Below are 19,068 nucleotides of genomic sequence, written 5' to 3'. Positions count from 1 at the left end.
GTGGGCTTCTGTTGTGGCTCAGTGGAAAAAAATCTGCTTGCCAATTCAGGAGACTTGGGTTTGATCCCTGGGTCGGAAAGATCACCTGGAGAAGGGATAGGCTATCCACTCCAGTATTCTTGCCTGGGAAATCCCATGGACAGAGGAGCCTGACAGGCTACAGTCCGTGGGGTCGCAAAAGAGTTGAACATGACTTACTGTGTAGATAAAAAGCTAAGCTCCTACTGTGTTCCTCTGTGTTCATTTCAGGCTTTCTTAAGAAATTCTGGTATTTTATCCAAATTGGGAATAGGGAAGAAGAATCTTAGAAATTTTCAGAAACTCACTCACCCAAGTTCATGGAGTTTAAGTCTACCTGAACTGAAATCAGTAATCTGTTTATCACACCCTTCCACCTTCCAGACCATGATTCTGTCTCTGCGGTGCTTCTCCCAATACAGGGGCTGCCTGTGAGTCACGCCCCTCATCCTGCGCATGTAAAACTCATTCATTTACTCAACTTCCTCGACCATATATACTTCAAGTTATAAATTTGGTGATACTGTCCATGAAAACTTTTGAATTTGGTTTTCAAAAACTGAAAGAAAGAGAAAGAAACCTAAGTAATATTTCCAAACCAGAGTGGATTATTTTAAAAGCCAGGAATTTTTTTTTTCCAGTATTGAAACACATCGTGTCTTCTCCAGGTGAGGACCAGACGAACGGTTGGGTTGCACTTGGCTCCAGGTTGTATCAAAGATATGAATCTTGAAATGCTAGAATCACACTCAGTATGGTGAGATGATCACAGTGAGAAAGGTACCTGAGGATGGAGACCAGTGAAAAGAAATGCAGAGTCACATCTCCAATCACACCTACTTTGAGGAACAAAAACCTGAGAGGAATACTGGACAAATCCCCAGAATCATTAAATTTTCCTTTAGTTTTTTAAACCATTCTCATTCTACATGGGTGAATTTTTCTAAAGTAATTAGCCTCCAACTAACATAAATAAATGAAAAAAATAAAAAATTTTTAAAAAGCGGGGGGGGATCTCTGTAGGGAAGACTGGGTTTCCCTAGTGGCTCAGATGGTAAAGAATCCTCAAGCAATACCGAAGACGTAGGTTTGATCCCCATGTTGGGAAGATTCCCTAGAGAAGGAAATGGCAACCCACTCCAGTATTCTTAACTGGAAAATCCCATGGACAGAGGAGCCTGGCGGGCGACAGTCCATGAGGTCATAAAGTCAGACACAACTGAACAACTACCACACACACACACACACACACACACACACGACTGGCAGTAAGGCTGAGTCCCAGTCAGTGTTGTCTATTTGCCTCTGGTAGCCTTGTGTATATCTTTAAGCCTTAGTGTTCCTATAAAATGAAGGAGCTGCACAGACCACCTTTATGTTTCACTTACAACAGCCTGTGACTCTAAAAGGCCTATGAACTCAGGGAAGGTCAGTGTTAACACACTAAAGCTAGTTGGGAAGAAACTTGCAAATGCCAGAGCTACTTCCTGAGGGAGAAGGGACAATTCTAGTTTATCCTGTAGACCAGGCAAGAAAAGGGAACCATGGAGGAGGGTCTTGAGTCAACATTTGGGAAGGGCTCTCAGCTGGGTGTCAGAAGCCAAGACTAGTGTGTATCCTGTCCCAGAGGTGTGTGTCTGTGTTTGGGGCAGGGGGTTGGGGAGGGAGGCGGCAGGTTGCAGACTTGACAACCACTGTTTGTATTTCTTTCCAAAGTCAGGACCTTTTTAGAAAAATACTCGTGTGATGTATCTGTATGTTTAGCATATCCTGTTTGAGAATACAAACCAGAACATGAAGTTATTCTGACTTTTCCTTGAAATGAATGTTTAAAAATGAATCATCATGGCATTTACATGCATATGAAATCTTACTATGTGTGCAGGAGTTATAATTTATTCAGTCTGTCCATATGTTTGACACAGGTATTCATTTCAGACCTCTTGGAGTAGGTCAGCAGCAGTGCCTAGTTCAGAAATCAAGGGATTAAGCTGATTTTCAGAGTATAAGCCAGTCTTAGTTTTAATTATTATTTTTCTTGTGTTCCCCACTCCCCCTACAATCAAGCTGTTTCTCTAGGTCACTGCCTAAGCCCCTTCATCCCTGGAGCTGTGCAAGATGATAGAAAGTTAGTCTTCAGGCTGGCAATGCTTTGAGCAGAAGCCAAAATCCTGAGAGCTGGCCCAAAGATATGAATGACCCAGTAGATTACCTTTAGAATGGCAAAATGGAGGTACCATTTGTCTTGAGCACCAAAGTCAATACTAGATCTACTTTCATTAGCATCAAATGGATGTGCCGGTCTCCAATAAGATGATCTGTGACTATATTCTCCCTTCTCCTGATCAAAGGCTGATTAGCAAGATTGGGCCAAGCACGTGATCAAGTTAAGCTCAGGTAAGATTCCAAAGCAACCTATAACCACTGAAGAGTGAGACTCATGGAAGCTGGACATAAATTTTTTATAAATAAAAAATAAAATACTGTTAATGCTTACGTGGCTGATTGAAAATCACTGGAGTCAAGAGAATTAGTTGACTGACAGCCATTCCAAAGCAGATTTTGAAGTCACAGTAAGAGTTTTATTTATAAAGGGAACAATTTTTAAAGCTTCAAGCAAATAATACTAATAAGCAATAGTTATTCATACTGAAATCTCTTCTACCTTTAAATTAATCAGAATGGCAATAAACATCAGTGGCTATTGCTGGGACTGGTGAGGCTGTAACTAAAGCCTCAAGTCCGGGATCACAGCTTAATTCTTAGGCACAGAGATGAACTCTATAAATTCATTTTTGAGTACAACAAAGGATATCCCCAATATTGCTGCTAAATGTTTTTCTATTATACATGACTCCTTGAAAGTGGAACTCACAAATATCCAATTATAAGGAGAAATTTTAGGTCAATTAGCAATAATGTGACAATACTATCTAGCAAAGAAAGAAGAGAAAGAACAAGTGGAGCCTTTTGTCTTTAAATTTAATTAACATGATCTTTCTTATTCTTTTGGAAAGAAAATCCAGGAAAAAAATTGAGTTTCATTTTTAAAAGGCCTACAATATTATGTTTTAATTAAAATTGAATCAACTTCCCTATGAATACTGAATTTTTAAAAGCCGAGCTAGTGACAGTACATTATTAAAAGCTGCATCACTTATGTCAAAGAAATTAGTACTTGATTTTTAGAGATTCATCATCAACTTCTTAAATAATCAGCATCTTGAAACTCAAATTCAAATAATCTTAGTTCTTCAGTTATCCAAAGAAGAAGAGGAACGCACATTAATTGCAACGAAGTTTGATGATTTCCTAAGTGCTGAAAAGCCTAGGGGAAAAAAGAAAGGTATTTTTCTTTACCTGAAAAAACCTTTAAAAAAAAATTACTGACAAAAACTTAATACCTCACCAAAATCGACTGCTCCTCACCCCTCCCTCCATTCCACAAATGCCTGTGACCCAAACTTGTGAAGTCTCTCACTTTTTTTTTTTTTTGTGATCCACTCCAAGTTTATGCCTTACAAGGACGAAGCAAAAATCCTTTACTTGGCGCGAACTCAGAATCAGTCATTTTATCTCTTAGATAATCCTATTCTTCAGGGCAAGTTCTGGCTTTTAGCTCCTTTTCCCCCGCTTTCTTTTTCTTTCGTTCTATACTTTTTGTTGTTCTTGGCAGTGGTTTAGGGAGGGAAGTCAAAGTCCCTTAGACCACTTGCTAAAAATTGTGAACAGTGTCACGAACGAATAGAAACAGAAAACGGGAGACTTCAAAGAAAATAACACGCACTCACAAACCCCCAGAGGGAAAATCAACATAACAAGCACACCCAAACTTCGCAGTTTCAGTACATCCGCAAAGAGGGGAGAGGTGCCGGGCCTTCGCCCTCCCGGCCCGCAGGTGGCTCATGGCAGCGCCGCAGACAATGGCCAGGATGCGCCCTGCCTGCGTCGCCAGTTTGCTGTGTCTGCCCCTGCCCAGAAAGAAAAAAAAAACAACAACCAGTCTATCTCGAAAGAATAACAGGACGGAAAGAGAAGCGTGCGTTAGGCTTCGGAGGAGTCATCCCCCCTCCAAAGCCTCATCTCTATCCGATCCCCATCGCGGTCCAAAAATGAACCTGCCACCCAATCAAGTTCCTGCGCAAGTTCTTTTTCTTTCCCGCAGCCCCTCCACCTGCCGGGGCTGTGCTCCGCGTACCCCATGCTTCCCTCCGGCGACCCCCCGCGGGCTGCAGCAAAAATGGGGCGCTTCGGCTGGGCGGGGGCGGGCGGCTGCCGCGGATCCGGCCGGCTACCGCTGCAGCTTGGTGGCCTCCGATTGGCCACGACGCGGGCGGGTAGGCTCAGCGGAGGAGGGAGGCGGGGGCGAGGGCGGCGGCGGCGGCGGCGGCTGGAGGCAATCCGAGCTGGGAGCGGGCAGCGCGCGGGGCGGGCGAACGCGGGGACAGCGGCGGCGGCGACGGCGGCTCGCCCTGATCGCGCTCGCCGAGGCCGAGCGAGGCGCGCGGGCGGCGGCAGCGACGCGGGGGTGGGGCGGCGCGCGCGAGTGAGCGGCGCGGGCCGAGAACCGGCGCGCGGGCAGCGGGGGCGGCCGCGGCGGCAACTGCGCGGGACGGAGCCGCGGCGGGAGCGGCCGCGCCGGCCCCTGGCCTCATCCCCGCGCGGCCGAGGCCGGAGAACAGTCTCCAACTCTCCGGGGGGACCGGCAAGGGGCGCCAAGAAGCGGACCTCCGCCCCCACGCAGCGGAGGCGCCGGGCGGCGGGACTGCTGCCCTTTGTGGGCGCAGCGCGCACGGCCCCGAGCGCCCTCCCCGCGGCGCTCTCGCCGGCGTCTTCGTCGTGCCTGGCGGCCCTAGAGAGGGGACCCGGAGGAAGCAAAACCCCGAGCCCAAAACCTCGCGTTGCGGAGCTCCTGGGGCGCTCCCGCCGCTCCGCTTGCACCTCCGCATCTTCCACCGGCCAAGGTCCCCGCCGCCTGCATCCCTCCTGGCTTCGCTGCGCTTGGGGCCGAAACAGACCAGCCTGCGCTGCCACCGCGGCCACACACTCACACACGCACACACACGCACACACTCACACCCTCATGCGCACGCCCGCCTTCTCCCCCGCCCCCTCCCCAGCTCCTTGATCTCGGTCTGTTTTATTACTCGTGGTGCGAGTCCCGCGGACTCCGCGGCCCGCTATTTGTCATCAGCTCGCTCTCCATTGGCGGGGAGCGCGGAGCAGCGGAGAAGGGGGTGGGGTGGGGAGGGAAGGGAAGGGGGTGGAAACTGCCTGGAGCCGTCTCTCCGCGCCGCTGTTGGTGCTGCCGCTGCCGCCGCCTCCGGCTCCTCGCTCGGCCCCTCTCCGCCTCCATGTGCCGGATAGTGGGAGCGCCGCGGACCCTGCTGCCGCTGCTGGCGGCCCTGCTTCAGGTACGCGGCGGTCCCCGCGGGCCGGGCCGCGGGCGGGGTGGGGCGGGCGGCGCCGGGTCCCTTTGTTCCCCGCGCCGCTGCGGGGCCGGGCTGCGCACCCGGGAAGGGAGGTGCCGCACCGCGCGGCCGGGAGCTGCGCAGACACGAGGCAGGGGCCAGGCGCCGGAGCAGGGCGCCCGGGGCCAGCCGGTCTCCCGCGCCTCTCTTGGCGGGTGCCCAAAGGGGCTGATCACGGTCTCCCCACTGCCCCTGCGGGGGTCCAGCCAGCTCCCGGGGGGGTGTCTCTAGGCAGCAGAAGGGTGAGCTACGCTAGCACTCCGGTTTTGCAGTTTTCTATGCTCCTCACCCCTCGCGTAGCACTTTGCTCCAATTTTTTTGTTTATTTCTGCAGAGATGGGTCTCGAGTTTGCAGTTGGAATTCTCACTCTGGTATCTTAGTTACGGGACTTGCCTCCACCCCACCTCACCCTGGCACCCGCGCGGCTCCCGGTGCCCGAGGGCTCCAGTGTCCTATTGTCTTTATCCTAGCGTCGAATTGCTGCCTATTTCTGTTTTCCTGCCCTCGCAATTTTCTCTGTCGGTCCTACCTGAAAAGAAAACCACGCTCCCTTGCCCAGACGAGTCTACGCGGGCCCGCGCCTCCGCACCCAGACCCTGGCCCCGCACGCCCCTTATCCCGCCGGGCAGGGAGAAGTTCCGTTACTCGGCTATTTTTCCTCTTCCTCTGTCCGGCTGCCTCTGCCCTGCGTGCGTCCTGGGGGCGCCTTGACCGGGAGCCGCCGCACTTTTCACGCCTTCGGGAGAGCGCCAGACAGCCTATCCCTGGGATCGGTACCGGGAGGCTCTTCAGCGGCGGGAAGCACCTGCTCCAGGCAGGTCTCAGCCTCCCTCCCCACTCCGCGCGGGTCCCCAGCCCGGCCGAGCGTCCAACTTTCCCGCGGCGTCCGGCAAGAGGATGCCCCGAGGCCCCTCCTAGCCCGCCAGCGGGGTCTGGCGAAGGGAAGCCTTGCGCCGCGGCCGAGACCCCCCCCGCCCTGGGCGGGGTCCGGCCGGGGGTCCCGCTTCTGCCGCCGCGGGCGGTGGGGGCCCGCGGTGGCTGCGGGAGAGGGGCGTGTCCGCCCTCTCGGCCTGAAGGGGTCTCGGGGGTAGGGGTGGGGGAATCCGCCCCAGGGGGCCACCAGCGCACCGCCGGCGGCTGGGGGTGGCCGGCCGGCGACTGCTCCAAAAAGTGCGGGCGCCGTTCGGAAGTGCCGCGGCTCCCGGGGCGACCGGGGCAGGGACAGATGGTGCGGATCGCCCCCCTCCGTGGTCATCACGGGTCAGGGCCTGGTGCGCTCCGGCCGCGGGCGCCGGGGGCTGGACCGGACTGGCGCCCGCGGTCTCGCGCGCTCCCTCCCGCCGCCCCCTAGAGGGGTGTGGGCCGCGCCGAGCCCTGTCCATGGTGCGCCCGTTCCGCTCTCGCCTCCCCCGGGTCGCGCTCGCCTACTCTCAGGCTCTCTTCCCCCCGACTGGCTCGCGGGCCGCCCAGGTCCCGCCGTTCCTTTCTCCTTTCTTGGGTTTCTCCTTTTGTTCTTTCCTCTCCTGCTGGTCTCTTTCCCCTTCCCCCATTCGCCAGTCCGCCCCCCTCGGCTCTCTGCAGACGCTGGGGTTTCAGAACTGTTCCACTGGACATTTTTGGCCTCTGCACTTTTGGGGAGTGGATGGAATTTCTTCTAACTTGGGGGAGGAGACCTGCCAGTCACTTGCTAACAAAAGTACCTCCTGTTATAAAACCGCCCTTTATTCTTGGAGCGCACACTCCTCATTCTTTCACCTCCTGTCAGTTCATTTATTGTTTCTTCTTTTAAAATGGGGTTTATTGAAAAGGTTAGGCTGAAGGGGAGGAAGGAAAAAAAGTGCTACTTCAAGTGTTTGAAGTGAAGGAGAAAACAAGATAAACTTAAGAACCCTCCCAGACATCAGATTTAAAAAACAAATACGTCGTAGATTAGAAAAATCTTGTTTTAAAAAACATGTTGTTTTGGACATCATAGCGTGGTCTCACTTATTTATAGGCAATTTATAGTAAATCCTAAGATTCCATCTCTGGATGGTATGCTCACTAACTTTTTGATTTGAAAGTAAGTTTTAATTGAATAGTGTGAAGTTAGGATAGGAGGAGACGTTTCTTGGTCACTGATAACAGGGGACTAATCTGTGTACCATGGAACAATCTCATTTCCTCTTTGAGTCATCTGCTTTGAAACCAGGTGTGGATTTTTTAAGCATTAAAAAATATATATATATATATATATATATAATTTGTAAATGTCAAATTGTGCACTTCCCTTTTCTGTTGTATGTTCTTTCTCAGTTTCTTACAGGCCAACCCGAGGTTGACTTTCAAAAACCTCGAAGAAAGGGGAGATTAAAATTTTGTCATCAAGTTATTTGGGTAATTCATGGGTATGAGTTAAGCAATAACACTGAGTGATTTACAAGGTCATTAGAAGTGGAAGCAGAGCGGTTCATGCATCGTGAGTTTTCGGGTTAAGTGTGCTGTGTGGATTGTACACACCAAGATTGGAAATGACTTTCTGCTAATGGTCTGCTTTACACACTGGAATAACATAGATCTATCTGCAGTGTGAAAATGGCCCCTCTGCACTCTGCAGTCATCTGCTTTTTAGAACTCTAGCTTTTCTTTTTAAGCTTCAAGCCAGACTAAGGAGTCAAAGAGTTTTAGAAAAAAGAATGAGTAAGTTATCAGTTTAGATACTGAGCTGCCTTATTTTTTCAGACCAGTTAAAGAAGAATAATTAAATATTCAAAAGGACTTTATGCCTTTAATTAACCGAAGTCTTTTTTGTTTTACTTGGAACACTTTTTTTTTTCACTTTAAGAGAATCTTTACTAGTTGAGTTATTCTGTTACCTAGATTTACATAATTCTAGTCAATTTTGCATATTATGATATTCAGCTTTTAAGATTTTCTCTATTGCTCATTTTAGCTTGAGGCATTAGCATTGTCCTCTAAAAAAGAAAAAAAGCAGAATTTGAGCATTAAACTTCACTGATCAAGGGATATCACAAAGTTATGACAAGCTTTCCTTTCATACAAGTGACTTTCAAATCCTTAAATAGATTTATCATCAGGGAAAAAAGATCAATTATACTTTTACTACCCATCCAGTCATGAATAGGTTAGAAGCCTGCTTTGTTTTTCTGGTTCTCATTTTAACTGCATAGCTCCATTATTCTATTTTAAATACACTTGAATGGGTTATGAAACATCAAAGACATCACCTTAAGTTTCACAAATATTTTAGATTCTTAGTCTTATCACATAGATTTCTGCTTTAAATGCTGAATGAGGACCTATGAAAAAAGATGCACAAATCATATGTGATTTTCTCATATTAGGTATGGACTTTCATGGCATTAATTTCAATACATAAAATGTGGGGGAAAAAAGACTTTGTTTTAGACTGGAAAATCTAGGATACCACAGTCATTTTAAGAATAAAACATACATGTATTCTCTATGTTTATTTGAATTTCAAGTTCCTTTGAAAGTAAGAATTAACTTAGCTGGTATTCACAGTTTCTTCTCCTTATATGTATCTTTGCCCTTTAAAAAACTTCTGGCATGTGGTCATTACTAACAGGTGGTGGTGGTGATTAGTCGTTAAGCTGTGTCCAGCTCTTTTGCCACCCCATTAACTGTAGCCTGCCAGGCTCCTCTTGTCCACAGAGTTTTCCAGGCAAGAATACTGGAGTGGGTTGCCATTTCCTTCTCCAGGGGATCTTCCCGACCCAGGGATCGAACCCAGGTCTCCCGCATTGCAGGCAGATGTAGTGCACTGCAAATGCATTAAATGCAATTTAAAAAATAATTAGTGTGTCCTAAAATATTATAAGCATGTCTTAAAATGATATAGATATACACCCAAATTAAAATTACATATGATTTTTTAGGCCTTAATTGTAAGTTTAGAATTTTACTTGCAGAGTATAGTGTCATACTTTTATCGAAGTCTGCCCTGGTCTTCTAAAAGTTTGGACTGAGATTTTAAGGGGAAAGTCTTCTTAGATAGTTTGTATTTTTTACATGTAGAGATTCAATTCTATTTGAAACAGATTTTTGGTGACAGTGTGTTGCACCAAACTGTCCTTAACTTCCGTTTTCATTAAAAATCTTCAATTCTTAAATCTGTTGTGCCTCATTAAGCTTTAGGGTTATTAATCGGGAAATGTCAAGACTTAAACCAACAGTTAATCTTGCTTTAAAATGCCTTTTAAAGAAATCTTAAGTAACTCAAATCCCCATCCTGTTTTCAAAGGGGTAGTCTCAAGTTAGAAGAGTGATTTTAAAGAAAAATCAGCTGTTATTTAAGAAATGTAGTGTTTGTATCTACTTTCTATGGCTTTGCCTAAGTTAACATTCAAATTTGCTCTTTTGGCTCAAATACAAGAATTAATCAAGTTTAAGCACTGCACAGACTTGTGGTGAATTTTATCCATCCGATAGGATAGATTTGGAATTTAGATTTTGTTATTTGAGTAATTATTTCACATCTGCCATGAGTACACCTTCTAGAATCTGTTTTCGAGTTGGGTTTAGAACTGTAAGTTGAAACATAATTTGTACCAACAAATCATTATGCCTCCCATTTCTGTTTGTTTTCTTCTACAAACTTACTTTTGTTTGAATATTTCAGTTAATTTGAGCGGATGCTAGTCTTTGTGTATTTAACTAAATGTAGATAAGTTTTAAATTAAACAAACCTATTCATGCCAGGGAGGAGGAAGATACAGATAAATATTGTAGTAAAAGCTACATCTTCCACACATATAAAGTGATGAGTTTAAAGCAGGCAGAAGGCGAATTCAGGATCTAAATGGGACCTTTAGAAAAATTTGAACTTAAAGTTTATGATTTTGTTACAATCCAGTTTTTAAGCTCTATTTTCAGTTGTTTGTGAATAGAGCTCAGTTCTTCCTTGTTACTCTCTTTAGGACCCAGTGCACTTGTCTGAGCTTCCAACTGTATTTTACAGCACCCAGGCTCTTGGGTTGCATTTACATACACACAGTATACCTGTTGAGAACTGCTATCCACGTACATGTCCCCTGCAACATTTACCACAGTTTGGCATGAACTATCAACTGATAGTTAATTGATAACTTTGTCTGTGTCATCCAAGGTGATTTGGGCACTGAGAGTAAATAATACCTTTGTTCTGGGCAAGTGAACTGCCCTGACATAGTGTCAAGGGCAAGAGCAAGGGTCAAGGGCAGGAAGCCTGAGGTTCTAATCTGGTCCAGATGTAGTTTAGTCTCTTAAACTCTGCTGACCTCATTTTCCTCAATAATAAAACCATAGGCCTGCTTGGATTAGTTGATCTCTAAGGGACTGTCTGGTTCTGTGACTCTTGGGGCTGCTTAAAATATCCCAAAATGATTCCTTTTCAAAGACTTTGGAATGACTTTAATTTTTAACCTGAAATGCAGGGATTTTCAGGTACTCAGAGGACTGAGTATGATTTTTGAGGACTGTTGACAATAGTTTATTATATGTGATAATATGTCATTCAGCACTAAGAATATAGCCCTTTTGGATGACCCTAGAGATTATCATATTAAGTGAAGTAAGTCAGAGAAAAATGTCATATGATACCTCTTATATGTGGAATCTAACAAAATAATACAAAAGAACTTATTTACACAGCAGAAATAGACACACATCGAAAGTACACTTACAGTGGTGAAAGGGGAAAGGGGTGAGGGATAAATTAGGAGTTTGGGATTAAGAGATAACACACTACTATATATAAAACAGATAAACAACAAGGACCTATTAGTATGCCTATCTCTACTGATGGACTTCCCTCTATAGGACAGGGAACTATATTCAGTATCTTGTAATAACCTATTAGGGAAAAGAATCTGAAAAAGAACATGTATACTTATATGTACGTATGTTTAATTGAATCACTTTGCTATACAGCTGAAACTTAACACTTTGTAAATTAAAAAAAAATACTATTTTAAAAAAGAATATGACACCTTGACCTAGCAAGTTCTTCTGTAATCATTTTTACAGATATGTTTGTATTCGTGATATATATGTGATATTTACAAATATAGGTATATGCATTGAGGTACTGTTTATAATTGCAAAAGATCAGATTAGATGACCTCTGAAAGTCCATCAGTAGAGACTGATTTAATAAATTATGGAGTAATACGCAGTCAGATTTGAGATCCTCTGGTTCCAGTCAAGAAAATTATTGTTAAGCGGTCTAATGTTTTTGGCATACTCAGGTACTTAGAAAAGCTTCAGGTTAGGACCACTGAAATAATCAGTGGGATTCCAGGGCCTCTGAATGAAGAAGAGTTGGATGTATACTACAGATAGAAGCTATCGCTGAATAGAAAATTAAGCAGAGTAGAAATAAGATGAAGATGACCTAGGAGAACATCTAAAGTTGAGTTGAGAACAGCCTGTAGTAGGCTGAGCTTATAAGTAAATTCAAGAAAGATTGGCTAAGTATAATGTGTAATTATGTAATAGTTTCCATGTTGTATCATGAAGTGACCACACTATGCTGAATTAACCACCTGAGAGATTATACTAGCTGGTTAACCCACTATGATATTTCTTCCATTCTCTTGACTGACTGAATATTTAATTTTTCATCTGTTCTGATAGTAAAAGTCATCTAAAGTAGACTTTACCTAGTATCTAGAACTTGAGGTTCAGAAAAATATTTAGTGTTAGAGTCGGATGTTTTGGTCTACACTCTTGAGTAAGGAAGCTATTGAACTTGGGTTTTTCCCAAGTAGCATTGGGAAAATTGGGTTTTAAAACAACTTGAATCATTTAAAAGGAGGTGCTATTATAAATACAATATGGTATTCATAATCAAGTGACTTGGAGAAGTGTTTGATCCATGATCCATTCTTAGATTTTCTTTTACAAAATATACCTGCCTATGCTAAAAATAATAGGCAGTAATAGTGCACTTCCGTACTACTATATATTATAATTTTAGTTTTGTTTTTATGTTAATTTAAAAAATTAACTTGACCATAGCATGTTTATGTATAATCATATATTTTTATGGTTGTAGTTTTAATATTTGCTTTTGTGTTTTTTAAAAAATTGCACTTGATCATCATCATTTAAAACTTTTATATGGAGTTTCCATACTACCATGCTAATATATAATTTAATGTTTTGTTGGATTAAAGAATTAGTAAAAAAGAAAGAAAAAGCTAAAGGATCATAATTTGGAATCTTTGTTCCAGAAATTATTGAAACTGAAAATGTGAAATGACTCTTTTATCTTTATTATTAAAATAAGTTTTGAGTTTATTCAATGTTCTTCTGTTGCTTTAGTGTTGAAATTTGTAAAAGTTTGGAAAAGGAAAATCTGAATTGTAGGGACAGGAAATAGTTTAATGGTTGTCTGGGGCTGGACGTGGAGACAAGAGATTGGTTACAAAGGGGCAGGAGGTAATTTGGGGGGCGGTGACAGAGATGTTCTAGATTTTGATGGTGGTGGGTTGACGAATGTATACTTTTTGAAACTTTTTGAACTGTACTCTTAAAATGGGTGCATTTTTATTGTATGTGAATTATACCACAGTAAAATTGGTTAAAAAATAAATGATGATTCACACATTTAAAAAAAAGTATCTAAAATCATATTATTACTTCCAGTAAGAATTCTAAGAAATGCCTTTTCAGTGTTTTATTTTTTTTCACCCAATATTCGATTTTAAGACTTTTAACAGTTTATTTTTAGTAATAATCAGTAGGTCATTCATATAACTCAAAAGAGCACATACACCAAATAAAACTATTTGAAACTTCAGATAATTTGCCGCCATCTCTTTAATAATACTAAACCTTAAAGATGAAATATTTTTAATTTCAGGGAAGAAACTAATAAATTACCTTAGCTAATTATTTCCATAACCTTGTGACATAGGTGGTTTTATTCCCATTTTATAGAGATCATGAAAGAGAGAGTCAGACAGTCTGAGTATTTATTGTGAGAACCCTGAGTGGAATGATATCTCTTTGTAGCAGAGTTAAGCCTGACTCAAAGCCCATGGTTTTCTCCTTCCACCAGGCTGGGACGCTATTAATCTGATATTCAGGGAACAAATACCACAGTAGAAGGAAATTTCAGTTCCTCACTAATGAGTTTATAAGATTTTTGTAAAGTAGTTAACTTTTGAGTTTCATTCTTTAATTTTGACCTTAAATATTTTGATTTATTTTGACATCTGAAATCAAAATTTAATACTTGGGTTAGGATTTTCATTATATATATACTTCTTTTTTTTCCGTAGAGAAAGAATAAAAAATAATCCCAGGTAAATGATTCCTAATTAGTTTCATGATGTTCTTCAAATTGTCTTGATCAACAAATAATGTGTTGATAAGTACTCAAAAAATAATTTTTGAATAAATTTTGGAACTTAAAATGCTTTGTAAGAGCCACAAAAACCTCACCCAGCCCACATTTTTTGTTGTCTGGGGTTTTGTGTGTATGTTGTTTTTTTTGAAACTGTGTCTGTTCAGTGTTCTTTTCTTTATAAAAGTACATTCAAGAGATTCAATCATTAAGTATTAAAATATTTTAATGTTTCATGGCAGATTTTCCATGTTTGAATAGCTTGAATTACCTTTTCTCCCACAAATGATATTAGTTGGCATCTTTTAAAAATATAGATACCCACACCTACAACAAGTTTATGGGACTGTTTTGTGGGGTTACTGAGTACACACTGATTTGTTTGCTGCCCAGAAAGCCTAGAACTGTTTTTTTTTTTTTGTAACTTGACCTATTGTTGGTGGGTGGATACACTTGGCTTGTCTGTAATTGCGAACTAAATGTCTCTTAGTTGGGTCGGAGAGCTGTTAAAGCAAACTCTGAAATAAATAACTTAAAAAAAAACATTAAATTTATTAAGTTTGAAGAATATGATTTAATCCCTGTTTAACACAAATCTTTAATAAACCAGAGGCTGTGACCACTTTAATTTTTTTTTTCTTTCATTGTCTTAATTGGTTAACACAACAGGTCAAAGTCTGCAGTTCATCCTTTATGGCTTTCCGGTCCAGGAAGTAAAGGAAAGTGTTTTGTGCAACCAAAATATTAGGCTTTCATGGCTCCTTTGGTACCAACAAGAGCATCTCCAAGATTAGGTTCTCATGTCTTCTCATATTTCAGGGAATTCAGAATTTAAATTTCACACACTCACACTCACCCTTCATGGAAATAACAGATGTATATGGGACCATGCTGAGTGTTGATTAATCGATCATAGTTTTGAATCAGTGCTCAGTCAAGACACAGCATTTCCAGCATCCCAGGGCCACCCTCTTCAATTTTAACCATCCCTGCAGTGGCAACTATATGTTGTTATCCAGTCACTGAGTCGTGTCTGACTCTGTGACCCCATGGACTGCAGCACACCAGGCTTCCCTGTCCTTCACTATCTCCCAGAGTTTGCACAAATTCATGTCCATAGAGTCATTGATGCCATCCAACTTGACTTCTAATAGCAGAGATCAGCTTAGCCTATTCCCATACTTTATGAAGTCATCCACTATATACTGTTTTGTACTTTTCACCCAATTTGTAGAATTGTCTGTGTATGTGTGTCTTATGTCTTTTTTAATAACCACAAGGTTAGGAAAGGCTTCTGGGTGCTATGGAAGTATCTGGGAGGTTGAGGAAGGTGAAAACTGATTTAAAAACAACAATAAAACAGGCCATTTCATTACAACTAAAGGTCACTTGAGTGTTTATAGTGTTTGTGGTGTCAAACCATGAAAAAACTTTTGTGGATTTTCCTATCTAGATATCTTCTCCTGTAGTTCTGGTAAATTGGCAATGTTGCTTCAGCCAAAAGCTAAAGACCTTTGGAATTTAGTAAGTTACACCTTTTCTTGCCCTTCCCTTTTTATCAGAAGGAAGGTAGAGACAAACACTCACTATCTTTTTGACTTGAAGTCTTCATGCAGAAGGTTTGGGTGTTAAGATTAATCTTTGCAGCAATGCTTCTTAGTACTATGAGCTTCCTAGTGACCCACTTCTCAAGGAGACCCTACCCAGATTTATTTTTACATAAAAAAGCATCACTATGAACAAAGCTACTGGAGGTGATGGAATTCCAGTTGAGTTATTTCAAATCCTGAAAGATGATGCTGTGAAAGTGCTGCACTCGATATGTCAGCAAATGTGGAAAACTCAGCAGTGGCCATAGGACTGGAAAAGGTCAGTTTGCATTCCAATCCCTAAGAAAGGCAATCCCAAAGAATGCTCAAACTACTGCACAATTACACTCATCTCACACGCTAGTAAAGTAATGCTCAAAATTCTCCAAGCCAGGCTTCAGCAATATGTGAACCGTGAACTTCCAGATGTTCTAGCTGGTTTTAGAAAAGGCAGAGGAACCAGAGATCAAATTGCCAACATCCACTGGATCATCAGAAAAGCAAGAGAGTTCCAGAAAAACATCTATTTCTGCTTTATTGACTATGCCAAAGCCTTTGACTGTGTGGATCACAACAAACTGTGGAAAATTCTTCAAGAGATGGGAATACCAGACCACCTGACCTGCCTCTTGAGAAAGCTATATGCAGGTCAGGAAGCAACAGTTAGAACTGGACATGGAACAACAGACTGGTTCCAAATAGGAAAAGGAGTAGGTCAAGGCTGTATATTGTCACCCTGCTTATTTAACTTATATGCAGAGTACATCATGAAAAACGCTGGGCTGGAAGAGGCACAAGCTGGAATGAAGATTTCCAGGAGAAATATCAATAATCTCAGATATGCAGATGACACCACCCTTGTGGCAGAAAGTGAAGAGGAGCTAAAAAGCCTCTTGATGAAAGTGAAAGAGGAGAGTGAAAAAGTCGCCTTAAAGCTCAACATTCAGAAAACTGAGATCATGGCATCTGGTCCTATCACTTCATGGGAAATAGATGGGGAAACAGTGGAAACAGCGTCAGACTTTATTTTTTGGGGCTCCAAAATCACTGAAGATGGTGATTGCAGCCATGAAATTAAAAGACGCTTACTCCTTGGAAGGAAAATTATGACCAACCTAGATAGCATATCAAAAAGCAGAGACGTTACTTTGCCAACAAAGGTCCATCTAGTCAAGGCTGTGGTTTTTCCAGTGTTCATGTATAGATGTGAGAGTTGGACTGTGAAGAAATCTGAGCGCCCAAGAATTGATGCTTTTGAACTGTGGTGTTGGAGAAGACTCTTGAGAGTCCCTGGACTGCAAGGAGATCCAACCAGTCCGTCCTAAAGGAGATCAGTCCTGGGTGTTCACTGGAAGGACTGATGCTGAAGCTGAAACTCCACTAATTTGGCCACCTCATGCGAAGAATTGACTCATTTGAAAAGACCCTGATGCTGGGAGGGATTGGGGGCAGGAGGAGAAGGGGACGACAGAGGATGAGATGGTTGGATGGCATCACTGACTCAATGGACATGAGTTTGAGTAAACTCCGGGAGTTGGTGATGGGCAGGGAGGCCTGATGTGCTGCGATTCATGGGGTCACAAAGAGTCGGACACGACTGAGCGACTGAACTGAACTGAAAAAAGTTTCAATTGGGGGTAACAATACCACAAACTGGTAGTTTTCCAGAAGGTCGGTGCATCTTTGGGTATAGTTGATCCTCTTCTGTTTTTGTGTAGCCTTTTTCAAGATCTGAGAGGTTGCCATGAAGGATACAGAGCTCCATACTTGTCCCAAGTTCCTTCTTTCTGGAGACCTTTTCTCTCTGTGTATAATACTTGTTGAGTAGACCTAGACTCTAGGTGGAGGAGTCCACATGTAAGGATGAGGACTAAAGGATCCACATCCAGAGGTAATGGCCCAGCAGGGTTTGTTTGCTTCAGGGCAGCTCTAATTTATTTATGTTTGTACACGAGTGGACTTTGCGCTTCCCAGGTGACACAGTGGTAAAGAATCCTCCTGCCAATACTGGAGATGCCAGAGATGCAGATTGGATCTCTGAGTCAGGAAGATTCTCTGGAGAAGGAAACGGTGACCCACTCCAGTATTCTTGCCTCAGAAATCCCATAGACCAGAGGAGCCTGGTGGGTTACAGTCCATGGGATTGCAGAGTTGGACACAACTGAGCAACCAAGGATACACACACACACACACACACACACACATATGAGTGTGTGTTTATTTTTCAATGTTTAAAAAGATTGTACCCTTTGTATGACTTTAGCTTATTGATACCTCTTTGGTATTTCACTTGTGTTTAACCCTTGCACACAGTTATCTACCATAAAAGCAGTTGTATACATATAGTGTTTATGGTTTCAGCATTAAATTTTATTTACAGTTCTTTTTTGTTTGATGGATAACTAAGAACATTTGGGGAGACTAGCATAGCCATTAATTTAATTTTCCACTCGATTCATAGCTGACTACCTTGTAAGTGAAACTGAATTAAATCTATGATTTGGTTTATGGTCTTCCCCTTTATTAGAGGCTGTCTTGATGGAATTTTGTTTAAAAGGGAGATAGTGGTATATTTGAATGTAGATAACAATGGATTATTTATGGATGGCATATAACATTTTAAGGCCTAGAGTAAAAGAATTTTGGAAAACAGTGAGATTACTTTTTCTAGTGTTTTTGTGTATGTAATGGATTTGACAAGAATTGTTCAGTTTCTGATATCTTATTTACTGGTTCTTCATAATTAAAATATGTTGGTGGCACAGTGATAAAGGATACACGTGCCAGTGCAGGAGAATCTGGTTTGATCCCTGGGTCGAGAAGATCCTCTGGAAGAGGAAATGGCAACCCACTACAGTATTCTTGCCTGGGAAATCCCATGGACAGAGGAGCCTGGTAGGGTACAGTCCATAGGGTCGGAGACTTGGACATGACTGAGCAACTGACCACACATACCATGTATATGCTATGTATATATTAGTACAAATTGCATGTAATATGTATTATATGATGATGTATTATATAGTAAATCATGTATATAATAAATCATATACATAATATATACTACTGTATTATTATTAATATATGTATGATATATATATAATATATATATTGTGTGTGTGTGTTTCTGGAATATTACACTGGTGGTTATGCCAAGATATAAACTGAGCCAGTCCACCTGTAAACACAGTCTTCTCAATCCTCGTGCTATATCAAATTGTACTTACCACTTTATGTTTTTGTTTTTTTTTTTTTGCACCACCTGGGAAGCCCCCTTGGTACAATAAATGGCAATAAATACTTAATGAATGAATGAAATGATGAGGATGTCAGGAGGTGCTGGCTAGACTGCCCCCAACACCTCCATGGGGTGGTGTGGCAGGTGTGATCTTTTTTTTTTATTTTTTTTTAATTAGTTGGAGGCTAATTACTTCACAATATTGTAGTGGTTTTTGTCATACATTGACATGAATCAGCCATGGATTTACATGTATTCCCCATCCCAATCCCCCCTCCCACCTCCCTCTCCACCCGATCCCTCTGGGTCTTCCCAGTGCACCAGGTGCGAGCACTTGTCTCATGCACCCAACCTGGGCTGGTGATCTGTTTCACCCTAGATAACATACATGTTTTGAT

The 19,068-nt window shown here is 42.7% G+C and overlaps 2 protein-coding genes across 2 annotated transcripts in view; one reads left to right on the top strand and one right to left on the bottom strand.

Moving 5' to 3' along the window:
* Positions 1 to 606: 606 nt before the first annotated feature.
* On the bottom strand, positions 607 to 5,374 carry LOC139030418 (uncharacterized). Its single transcript, XM_070453028.1, has 4 exons — positions 5,188 to 5,374; positions 4,217 to 5,090; positions 3,846 to 3,989; positions 607 to 3,346 (listed from the first exon to the last, which is right to left on the bottom strand). Exons 1-4 carry the CDS (start codon positions 5,372 to 5,374, stop codon positions 3,331 to 3,333), a joined length of 1,221 nt encoding a protein of 406 aa, XP_070309129.1. The 3' UTR covers positions 607 to 3,330.
* Positions 5,020 to 19,068, top strand: part of CDH2 (cadherin 2) — a 248,326-nt gene continuing 234,277 nt past the window's right edge. Inside the window, exon 1 of the mRNA XM_020870897.2 lies at positions 5,020 to 5,432. Coding sequence (XP_020726556.1) covers positions 5,373 to 5,432 — 60 coding nt within the window. The 5' untranslated portion in view covers positions 5,020 to 5,372. The remainder of the gene's footprint in view (positions 5,433 to 19,068) is intronic.

The sequence above is a fragment of the Odocoileus virginianus genome, chromosome 22, assembly GCF_023699985.2.
Source record: "Odocoileus virginianus isolate 20LAN1187 ecotype Illinois chromosome 22, Ovbor_1.2, whole genome shotgun sequence".
Classification (NCBI taxonomy): domain Eukaryota; kingdom Metazoa; phylum Chordata; class Mammalia; order Artiodactyla; family Cervidae; genus Odocoileus; species Odocoileus virginianus.
This window is presented reverse-complemented; position numbering and strand designations above follow the sequence as displayed.